General features: G+C 45.5%; 1 protein-coding gene and 1 long non-coding RNA gene across 2 annotated transcripts in view; both read left to right on the top strand.

Moving 5' to 3' along the window:
* Window positions 1–3,680, top strand: part of LOC124605403 — a 198,565-nt gene extending 194,885 nt beyond the window's left edge. Inside the window, exon 3 of the long non-coding RNA XR_006978639.1 lies at window positions 3,579–3,680. This is a non-coding gene — a long non-coding RNA (uncharacterized LOC124605403). The remainder of the gene's footprint in view (window positions 1–3,578) is intronic.
* Window position 3,681: 1 nt separating this feature from the next.
* The window catches only part of LOC124605950 (facilitated trehalose transporter Tret1-like), a gene marked incomplete at its 5' end in the record, with an annotated part of 53,475 nt that continues 44,887 nt past the window's right edge, over window positions 3,682–12,269 (top strand). The window contains one exon of the mRNA XM_047137911.1: window positions 3,682–3,871. Within this exon, the coding sequence (XP_046993867.1) occupies window positions 3,682–3,871 (190 nt within the window). The remainder of the gene's footprint in view (window positions 3,872–12,269) is intronic.

A 12,269-nucleotide genomic window follows, 5' to 3' on the forward strand; every position in this document is an offset into this window, starting at 1 on the left:
GAAGTGACGAATTGTCCATTGCAGTCTCGGATGTCTATGCATCGTTTTCCGCTTCGTTATGATGGAAACAAAAGATACGTTAGACAGTATGATTTAAATTCAGGGTAAAAGACAAAGTGAAGAATTACAGGTCGTGTTGAATAGAACCAACAGTCTGATGAGTACAGAACATGGACTGTGAGTAAACCGATGAGCCGGCCGGAGTGGTCGAGCGGTTCTAGGCGCTACAGTCTGGAACAGCGCGACCGCTACGATCGCAGGTTCGAATCCTGCCTCGGGCATGGATATTTGTGTTGTCCTTAGGTTAGTTAGGCTTAAGTAGTTCTAAGTTCTAGGGGACTGATTGTGGTGTCACCGCCAGACACCACACTTGCTAGGTGGTAGCTTTAAATCGGCCGCGGTCCATTAGTACATGTCGGACCCGCGTGTCGCCACTTTCAGTGATACCAGACCGAGCGCCACCACACGGCAGGTCTCGAGAGACGTACTAGCACTCGCCCCAGTTGTACGGACGACGTAGCTAGCGATGCACACTGACGAAGCCTCGCTCATTTGCAGAGCAGATAGAATAGCCTTCAGCTAAGTCAATGGCTACGACCTAGCAAGGCGCCATTAGCACTATATTGTCTGAAACTATAGAGTCTCACTTGTATCATCAAGAACGATGTACCACAAGGATGGATTAAAGTTAAGTATTCCAGCAGCTACGTACTTTTCTTTATAGCATTCATTACGTATCCTGTTACAGACCTATCTCTTGCCTGCGTGAGCTAAACGCGTGCCTTTCGGCTACTTCCGTGGCGTGGCTGTCTTGCTACGGCACAACACTGATAACCTCAGAAGTTAAGTCCCATAGTGCTCAGAGCCATTGGAACCATACACCGATGAAGGAGGAAAGCAATGAGGAGTAGCAATAATGAGAGTAACGATAAACTTAACATCAAAATTGGGAATCGCGAAGTGGACAATGTTAAACGGATTCTCCTACCTTGGAAGCAAAATAGAAAATGACTAACGAAGCAGGGAGGACTTTAATAGCAAATTTTCAGAGGCAAAGAAGGCATTTCTGGTCAGGAGAAATCTGCTAGTATCAGACAACGACCTTAATCTAACGAAGAAATTTGTGAGAATCTACGTTTGGAGCACAGTATGGCAGTGGAGCATGGATTGTGGGAAAGAAGAGAATCTAAGCGTTTGAGATGTGGTCCTACAGAAAATGTTGAAAATTAGATGGACTTATAAGATAAGGAATGAAGACGTTCTCCGCAGAATCGATGAAGAAACTAACATATAAAAAACATTGACATGAAGAAGGATGATAGATCACATGTTGAGAAATCAGGGAATAAATTTCATGATTGTAGAGGTAGCTGCAGACGGTAGACACTGTACGAGAAGACAGAGATTGGAATACGTCTAACAGATAACTAAGGATGTAGGGTGTAAGTACTACTCTGCATGGCACAAGAGATGCAAAAAGAAAGATTTTACCTGGCTAGAAGTGGAACGTGGTCCAGCTGCGCTTCTCTGTGGTGTAAGATGAGCACATTTTGCACCCCCTTGCGCCGACTGTTGGAACATGTGACAAATCGGACAACTGTTCTCTCTCTCTGTCCTTCTCTTCCCCTCCCTGTTTACAAAGTTTTAAGCCTACAACAAAAGTAAATAACTGATAGAGCTAGGGTTTGGTAGGCAGCTTATTTGAGGTTCTGATGATAAAACGCAGCGTTGCATCTGCATTCACCACATTTCAGTCATCACCCACTTTTTTCTTTTTCTCTTCAGGTTTTTTTGTACTATCCTTAATTTGTCTCGTCATCTAGACGCTTGGAGTGTTCGTTTCAGGTAATTTCCAGAATATTCGTAAATATGTGATATTAGGATTGTTTTTAATCTTACCAGTGTAACATCAAGAGCTGTACTTTAGGAAAATTTAACAATTTGTCTGATACTTACTGAATTCATAAAACTTTTGAGACGAACCATTTAAAGATCTATACTTTCGAATTGTTCGAGTCAAAATGAAGGTATTACAAGTTGACGATACTGATGCAACTGTTGCGGAGATACTATTTTTCGGCGCTACTCAGTGAACCAGCAGGTTAGCCACAGTGGTCGCAAATGGGCCGCGGACGCCAATAGGTACGGAGCGGACCAAAACATCGTTGCAGCAGATTCAGCGATACCACCCACTGGTTTTCATATTGCGGACCAGAGGTCTGCGCTCGCAGTCCTGACGAAGACGGGCTGACCACGGCAACGGCACGCCAGTAGCCACACTTTCTGGCCGCCTCGTTTTGGTGTTCAATGAATGAGGACGGCCCAGATCGTAGAATGGAGTGCTGCTAGTGGTTTACTAACATGGTGCGCAACGATGGAGAGAGTGCAGAGATGATTGTGTGGTCTGATGAGGCACAGTTCAAACTCAATGGTACAGTAAATCGCCACAATTGTATCTACTGGGCAGCCGAAAATCCGAACGTCCATGCAGACAAAGCCGTTAATTTGCTAGGAGTAAATGTGTGGTGTGGGTTGTCTTACCGGGGCTTGATTGGGCCATTCTTCTTTGACGGCACAGTTACCGGTGAGGTGTACCTTCAGAAGCTTCAGACATCCATTTTACCTGCCATCCGAGACTTGTATGGAGACGGAAGAGTTTACTTTCAACAAGATGGTGCCCAAGCCCACTACCAAAATCGTGTTAGGGCGTATCTCGACGAAAACCTACCAGGAAGATGGATAGGCCGTAGAGGTGTTGTGAAGTATCCACCACGTTCTCCAGACCTAACTCCTCTGGATTTTCACCTGTGAGGAACACTAAAGGACGTCATTTATCGACAAAAGCCACGCACATTGGATGAGCTTCGAGAATCCATCGTACATTCATGTGCAAATATCCAAGTGAACACGTTGCAGTCAGTAGTTCGTGCTGCAGTTCGAAGGCATCGTTTGTGTGTGGATTTTAATGGTGACCATTTCGAACACCTACAGTGATATATTTAAGTTGGACTTTAAGCTACACTTTCACCAAAAATGAGACAACTCCGTCAATTAGTTTGCAATTATGGACTTTTAAACAGAGGATATATTTTTTTGGGCCCCTCTGTATAAAATGAACTGCAAATAAAAACTGACAATCAATAAATAAACCTATAGCAACAAGTATATCAACATGCAAACCAAAAACTCTTGGAACTTACGCACCAGTTTAATAATTAATATTTGACTCTCAACAACGTCTGGCGTTGGTTACTTTTGGTTTTGTTCTGACACTAGTTGTTTACGAAAGTGTTACCTTCCTATATATGCCGTAGCTGACGTACCCCCACCCCCAACGGTTCAAGTTTCCATACACAGAGATCTCTCGTTCCATTTGTGCCGTGACTACGACTGGGTATTAACCAGCCGATATGTCGGCGGTTATCGAGGACTGACGACAGAGACTAGTAGCTACGACATCAAAAGTTGGCCCCTATCAACAACGCAGATATCACTGCCCACAGTCCCGGCGAGGTGACCAGTAAACCGCGCAAAACGCAGTCCACGTGCAGTAGCAGGATCGTTTGGTGTGTGCGCAGGTGCGACGCGCCGATGCTGAACGGCGGCGGCGGGCGGCTGGAGCTGGTGGCGGCGGCGCACAAGGAGCCGGCGGAGGCGCTGCTGGGCCCGGTGCCGCCCCCGCCCCCGCCCCCGCAGGCGGACAGGAGGCTCGCGTGGCGCCGGCTTCGCGCGGAGCTGCTGGTGGCGGGCGCCTGCTTCCTGCTCACCGTCGTCAACGGCTTCCCCATCGGCTTCTCGGCCGTGCTGCTGCCGCAGCTGCGCTCCAACTCCTCCTCGCTGCCCACCTCGGACGACATGTGCTCCTGGATAGGTGAGCACCGCCTCTCGCCTCTCTCACAACGTTTTCCCTGCCCCTTACTAACGCGAATGAGTGATAGGTCGGCTTAGGCCTGGAGTCCCTGTCCCACATTCACATAATGCTTGCTTTCCCTAAACGGACTACGGTATATGGAGGTATAAAAAATACTTATTTTTTTGTCAAGAAACTGAAAAACACAAACCGATGAAATTCGGCGAGTATGATGCCCAGTAGTGTCCAGGCCGTAGGTGACAATGTATGTGCATGTACTGCAGACATATGAACAAATAAGTATCGGAAAAGGTATCCAACTATTACCACCCACTTTTTTTTATCACGCTTACGCCTTGCGAAATTTGATATTGGTGGAAATTCATTCTTTTGCAGAAGAAAAAATGTGAGCAATTTATTAAGAACTTCATTGAGGAAACATTAAGTATGGCTAAATCCGAGAAGTTGAATAAGATTTCATTTTTCACTGACCGAAGGGCTAATACTCTCTTACAGAGAGAGAAAAAGATGTACCACGAAGGATTTATCCGAATGGGACGATTATCATTGGATGAGATGTACGTGTACAGACAAACAATTTCAGAAAAATTAGTTGATCTATTCAAGAGAAAGAGTTTCACAAATTGAGCAAGTCAGCAACGCTTCGGTCAACCTCTGTCCATTATGCAAGCAGTTATTCGGCTTCGCATTTATTGATAGCGTTGTTCCCAAGGGATACTGTGCCAAACTCCGCCCAACTGGCGCGCTAGATTGTCAAAATCCCGAAATGGTTCGAGGTCCCTGTTCATAATGCTCCAAACTTTCTCAGTTGGGAAGAGATTGCTCGTCGTTACTGGACAAGATAGGGTTTGGCAAGCACGAATAAAAGCATCAGAAACTCCTACCATGTGCAGGCGGGCATTACCTTGCTGAAAGGTGAGCGCAGGATGCCTTGCATGGAGAGCAACGAAATGGAGCGTAGAATATCGTCGACCTAGCGCTGTGCTGTAACGGTGCCGGGGATGATACCCAAGGTGTCCTACTATGAGCTCAAATGGCGCCCAGCACCATCACTCTTGGTTCTGGGGGGGTATAGCGGACGACACTGAGATTGGTATCCATCCGTTGTATGGGTCCCCTCCAACCCATTTCCGCTAGTCATCGGAGGTAATTTCGAAGCGGGACTCATTACTAAAGACATTTCTACTCGAGTCAATGCAGTTCCACGCCGAAGACGTATCTGAAGACGCCACAGCGGGGGGATACCAATCTCACTGTTGCCCGCCATACGGCCTGACAACTAGGAGTGATGGTCCGGAGTGCCATTTCATCTCATAGCAGGACGCTTTGTTGTCATCCGCTTCATCTTTACAGCACAGCAATACCTCGACGATATTCTAGCCTGTTTTGTTGCCCTTCTTGCCAGTCCACCCTGGGCATACATTTCAGCAAGATAATGCCTGCCACCACACAGCTGAGAGTTTCTAATGCTTGTCTTCGTTGCTGCTAAATCCTACCTTGGCCAGCAAATTTGAAGCACCTCTCCCCAACTTAGAACTTTGGGCAGGCCCCTCAAGCTCACTCGGCATTTGACTATCAAACGCTCCAATCAGACAGAATGTGGTACAATTTCTCTCAGAAGGACGTCCAACAACTCTGTCAATCCAAGCCAACCCTAATAACTGCTTGGATAAGGGCCACAGGTCGACCAACACGTTACTGAATTGCTCAGTTTGCAAAGCTCTTTCTCTTCAATAAATCAAGCAGTTTTTCTGAAACTGTAATCTTTTATTTTTCTGTTGATGTACGTCAATTGTACCGATTCCCGTCCTGTTCGGATAGTGCTGCGTCGTTTTATTTTTTCTTAGAGGCTATACAAGAAGCATTGCAATCCTTTCAGCATTACGCATGCATTACACTTGTTTAGAACAAAGCCCACGAGCATATTTTCGACGACAGTGATTTGAAAAATGAAGTCGGAATGGTTTACTGCATAACTTACGCTACCAAAGATACTGTTCGTTTCGTGAAGAAAACTGTTGACTTGAATTCGATACAGAGAGCCTTGGAACATGAAACAGTCTGTTTAAAATGCTACAGCATGTAGCTTGGCAATACGATAAAATCATGGAAGTTATTGCGGAGAAGGCAATACGGGATGTACGACGAACGTATCCGTTAGGACAGTGGGACGAAATTTGGCGTTAATGGGCTACTGTGGCAAACGACCGACCCGACGCGACTTCCGTTGCTAACAGCACGACATCGCCTGCAGTGCTTCTCCAGGGCTCGTGACCATATCAGTTGGACTCTTTACGACTGGGAAACGGTCGTCTGGTTAGATGAGTCCCGATTTCAGTTTGTAGGATTCGAGTGTGGCGCAGACCGCGCGAAGACATGGATCGAAGTTGTCAACAAGGCATCGTGCGAGCTGGTGGTGGCTCCAGAATGGTGTGGGCTGTGTTTACACAGAATGGATTGGGGCCTCTGGTCCGACTGAACCGTTGATTGACTGGGAAATGGTTACGTTCGGCCACTGCGAGACCATTTGTAGTCTTTTGTGGACTTCATGGTCTTAAACAACGACGGAACTTTTACGGATGACAATGCGACATGTCACCGGGCCTCATTTGTTTCCGATTGGTTTGAAGAACATTCTGGACAATTCGAGCGAATGATTTGGCCACACAAATCACCCGACATGAATCCCATCGAACATTTATGGGACATAATCGAGAGTTCAGTTCGTGCACAAAATCCTGCACCGGGAACATCTTCGTCGTTGCGGGCGGCTGTAGAGGCAGTATGGCTCAGTAATTCTGCCGTGAACTTCCAACGCCTTGTTGAGTCTATACCACCTAGAGCCAGTGCACTACGCCGGGAAAAACGGCATCCGTCACCACATTAGAAAGTATCCCATGTCTTTTGTCAAAAAAACATCGCACGAATATTTTCCCTATTCATCTGCATTAAATTACAGTTTTCTACTTTCAAAGTAAGTTGCTGTACTTCACAAAACGTAGAATAAAGTCATCCGGTGTCCTCTACAGTCAGTCATCGGAAATCAGTCGCAGATGTACATGAAAGGAACGTCCACGAAGATTGCAATAAGAGAAGAACAAGAAATGAGTAGCAATCGCGTGTAGCGTGGGTAATGTCGGAAAACGCTACGAAGTGCGCTGACGGCAGATCCATTCACAACCGGTCTCCATTCAGATGAACTGCATTCCGACCGGTCTTTCTCAAGACAATTTGTTTTTATCTCCATAATCATCGAGGCATTTTACCGAGAGAAAGAAGTTTTAGTAGCAAATTTATGTCAAAAATATACATGTGACATTCTGTTAGTCCAGGATACACGCTGGGGAAGTACTAAAAACCGTCCAAGAATTGCTGGTATGGAATTAATACTGGAAAGGCCTCACGACAAATTCGGCAGTGCCATCTTTCCCAAACCTAATGTGAATATCACATCAACCTCACAGACTGAAGACAACATCGAGCTCCTCACACTGCGAGCTCCATTATTCTGTGTAACATCGGTCTACAGATCGCCCGATGCCAATTTCAGCATTAAAACACCAGCCAACTTCAACGATCAGGACGTGTTCTTAGTCATAGGCGACTTCAATTGCAGAAGCACATCATGGGGATACCCAGATACCGACACAAACAGTGTAGAAACATGGGCTGAGGCTCATGACCTACATCTGATCCATGATCCGAAGCTCCCACCTTCTTTTAACAGTGGCATGTGGAAAAGAGGGTACAACCCAGGCAACATCTTTGTTTCTTCAAAGGTAGCTGTACAATGTACGACGTCTGTAGGAGAGCCCATCCGCCGTACCCAACATAGACCTGTCATATGCACTGTGAATCCTGAAGAGGTACAATTCGAGAGGAAGTTTAACTTCAAGATGGCTGACAGGCAGACGTTCAGTGAAGGGCTTGACTCAAAAGTGATAAACATTCCACCGCAACCTGAAATGTACGAAAACTTCATCAAATGCGTCCAAAAAGTTTCGAGGAAAGCTATTCCGAGAGGATGCAGAACTCAGTATGTTCCAGCCATGTCCAGAACTGTTGTTACAAAGAAACGAAACTCTGTATGATTAGGATCCATTTGCGGAAGAAACTATCCAAGCTGGTGAAATACTCCTGCAAGCCATTTCAGCAACTCGCAAGGTCAAGTGCAGTAACCTGGTAGAAAACCTCGAAATGAAGCTGAACAGTAAACATCCCTGAAAACTGCTTAAAATCCTGAGTGGCGACCCTGTAAAGTCTTAAGACAATTTTGCGAGTATGACTCTTGATAAAGTGACAACCCGGCTCCTGCAGAACGGCAAAATAAAAGGGAGGACGCCCAAAGAAGCTCTTCAGCGCGACCCAGAAACAGAACATCATTTTCTTAGGGACCCCCTCTCCATGGCTGAACTCGAAGCTGCCATCTCCAGTTTGAAGATGCATAAAGCAGCAGTTGTCGATGATCTTATGGTTGAACAGGTAAAGAACTTCGGCTGTAAAACGATGGAGTGGCTACTAAACCTAATGAACACATCTGTCGCCAAGCTACACATCCCCAAAATGTGGCGGAAGTCTCGAATCATTGCAATACTTATACCTGGAAGGGAACAAAACGACTAAACAAATTTTCGACCTATCTCCCTTTTATGCCACACCTTCAAGATATTAGAACGGCTGATACTTAACCGAATCAGTTCCACCCTAGAAGTGAAGTTTATCCCACAACAAGCAGGCTTTCGTGCTGGCAAATCATGCTGTAGTCAGGTCTTGAATCTAACCCAGCACGTCGAGGATAGTTTTGAGCGTGATGAGATTACTGCAGTCGCTTTTGTTGATCTAACAGTTGCATACGACGATTTGAATCATAGGAAAAAGTTAAAGAAAGTGTATAACCTCTCTAAGGACTACATCCCTTATCAGCACCTTCCTTCAGAACAGAAGATTCCAAGTTTCAATACAGGATAGGAGGCGTAGACGGCGAACGCAGAAGAACGGTCTCCCCAAGTCAGTGTGCTTGCTCCAGCACCGTACAATCCGTACACAAATAATCAGCCAATATCAGCAAGTACTAGGCTCTTCATCTATGCCGTTGACACAGCAGTAGCTGTTCAGGGGCCAACCTTTAGAGGGAAAACTGTCTCTAGCAATGGATGAACTCTCCGAGTACTACGACGCCAACCACCTGAAGCCCAATCCCAGTAAAACTCAAGTGAGTTCCTTCCACTTACGAAACACGGAAGCGCAGCAAAAGCTGGACACCCCATGGCGAGGAGAGCAACTGAAACATTACCCAACACCAGTCTACCTAGGTGTCACACTGCACAGGACTCTAACGTACAGGCAGCAATGCCTAAACGTGAAACAGAAAGTCATTCTCGCAATGGGGTGCTTAAGAAGCTGATTGGCAGCAGCTGGGGAGCAAACCCGCACCTCCTAAGTACTTCTGCACTTGCGCTTTGTGTATCAGCCGCTGAGTATGCTGCTCCTGAGTCGAACGCTTCAGCATATGCTAAGCAAGTCGATACTGCGCTCAACGATACTGCTAGGATCGTCTCAGGATGCCTTAAGCCAACACCAGTGCAGAAATTGTATCCGATTGCTGGACTAGTCCTACCCAACATCCGGAGAATGATCGCCGACACCTCTGTATGGTCATCAGGCAGCAAGATGCTGCCTTAAATCCCGCAAGCGATACCTTGCTAGGACTGCACCACTGAAGGGAGCACCAGAGGCAATTCGTCTTGCAATATGGAAGAGCTCGCTGCCCGTAGACGTCTCACCAAAAGAAGACCTAGCTCCTGGCGCAAACCTAAAAAGCCCCGTGTGGAGGTCCCTCAACGGCGTCCCCCGATGCAAGACCAACCTGAAGAAATGAGGAATCCTTCCACCGAGCGCAGGCACCTATTGCGACTGCGGGGCTGAAGAATATACAAGCCACCTACTTGTATGCCCCTTCCTGGGCAACCCGTGCACAATACAAGATGTTAACGAAAGAAATGACAAAGTTATCGCAGCTGATATTTTTTGGAAATGCTGACCGGACACCGAAATGAATGAACGAGTCGCAGATTGCTGGTCACCCTATCCGTCATAGCCTACAGAGAACATGAGCAGTGCTATTAATTTTCCTTGACGCTGCTGATGATACCATTGTCTTTTATGAACACTCGCCTACTAGAACCATATACTGAGTTCTGTTACTTACTGTCTTCTAACCAACGACATGTCAGAGGATCAAATAATAAAGTTAGATCATCAGATGAGATTAAAAAATAAAAAAAGAAAGAAGACAGAGATTAACAGAATCGATGGAACGTGGAAAGCTTCGGTAGTGCTAACAATGTGACACGAACACTGGTCCCTGGTTCACTGTTGGACAGGAAGAAGACGGCTGAGATATGCAGATCACGAAGCTATGCCGATGATAACACGTAGAGCTTTTATCTAGTCTAAGGGAGAAGGAGATGGGGAAATATTTAGTAGTATGCAAAGTACTACTACGATGATGGACGTACCAATTTCTGTATTAATGAAAGGCAGCTGCAGTTGCCGATACGTACGTTACTTCAGTCCATTGCCGGTTTCGGCTTTCGCATCCCGGTTACTTTTAAGTGGATGAACATTGCTTCAGAACAGCACAACAACCACTTGAAAATGGCCTGGTTGACTCCCTAACCTAATCGTGTGAAGTATGTATCATTAACTGGAGCGGCATTTCATTAACTGGATATTCAGATGAAGGAGAACAGCACCCTCTGCACATGGAGGAATTTAATAAGTTTAATATTGCACTTGTGAAATGATGATATATGTTTGATAAATGAGGAAGGATATTGAGGACAACAGTGTCTATGAAACCGAGGAGGACAGCAGAGCATGTGTGTAGCCTGCCCAGTCACAGTCATCCTGAATTAGGATACAAATGACCTATATGATCCAACAACCTGTTGTTAAATAGATACTATACACATGCATTCAGGGCCAACTCTAATCGTCTAAAGTATTTTTTTTATTTTTTATTTATTTATTTTTTTTTTTTTTTTTACTTTATTCCGTGTTGAGCTACATTCAGCGCCTAGCAACATCACTGCTCTGCACAGCGGCAATGTGGGTTGCCTACAAAGAAGGTCATCTTTTCCTGTCTAGAGTCCACAGTACGAAAGATAACGGATCGTTCTGAATGAAGTCAAGAGATACATGTTGTGAGACGGAATTATAGCAAGTGTCCTCGTAGGTGACTGCTTATAAAGAGTGGATCTCTATCATATAATCGACAAAGTATCCATCAGCAATCAGCATTCGAATATCATAAATGCAAAACATGATCGTGTGTAAAGTCACAAATAATGAGTGATTATCTTTCGGATGTTAACAATCTACAGCATCGTGTGACTGTTTGGGTGCTGTGTTCAGTTGGTCAACACGACTTCCTGCGTCAAGTAGGGAGCTGCGTTTTCTTCTACTGCAGATGCTACTGAATCATTTCCACATACTCTGTCCAAGTGTAGAGCTTAAAGCTAGAAGCCAGCAGATAACAAGGATGAACTACCACTTTTTCTGTAAGCCTCGAACTAAAATCAACTCGTGGCCTGATGACTAACATGAGCAACAAATGCACTGTAAATGTCACAAAGCCGAACATAATTAGCTGTTAACACGTTTGTTTATGTGTCATTCACGCCGAACATGATACTCGCCAACGATATCCCCATATGTGAGGATGACAGGATGCTTTGCATCAATCAATATCGCTACTATGAAATGTGACAGACAGCAGTCTCATTTGGTGGCGTGCACGAGATTTGATAAACTTTCAGCTCTTGGTTGAGATGCTCATTACGAAATACAATTATGAAGGAAGCGGAGCGGTTTCCACAATATTACCAGCAATCTGTAAAAGGATACTGTTGCGCTCTTTATCTGGTTTATGCACATTTTGTATTTTTATGTACTTACGAAGAGCTATCTGTCAATATACGAGGGTTGTCCAGAAAGTAAGTTCCGATCGGTAGCGAAATGGAAACTACAGTGTAAACCAGAAATGTTTTATTTGCAACAGTTAGCTACAACTTCCATATACTTCTCTACATAGTCGCCGCTCCATCTTCGAGTTCTGTCGTAGTGTTGTATCAACTTTCCATTATCCTCGTCATAGAAAGCAGCCGCCTGTGCTTTCGGCCAGTTATCTGCAGTGGTCTGTAGCTCGTTGTCTGTGGAAAAAGTTTGTCTTCACAGCCAGCGGTTCCCGCGAGCAGAGGTGAGACTCAGGGGGAGCCAATTACGGGCTGTATAGTGGGTGATCACTCTCACCGGAAACGCTGCAGGAGCGTCTTCATTGCCCCTGCAGTGTGCGGCAGAGAATTGGCATGAAGAAGGAACTGCTCGACAGTTGTGT

Source organism: Schistocerca americana, chromosome 3, assembly GCF_021461395.2.
Source record: "Schistocerca americana isolate TAMUIC-IGC-003095 chromosome 3, iqSchAmer2.1, whole genome shotgun sequence".
Lineage (NCBI taxonomy): Eukaryota > Metazoa > Arthropoda > Insecta > Orthoptera > Acrididae > Schistocerca > Schistocerca americana.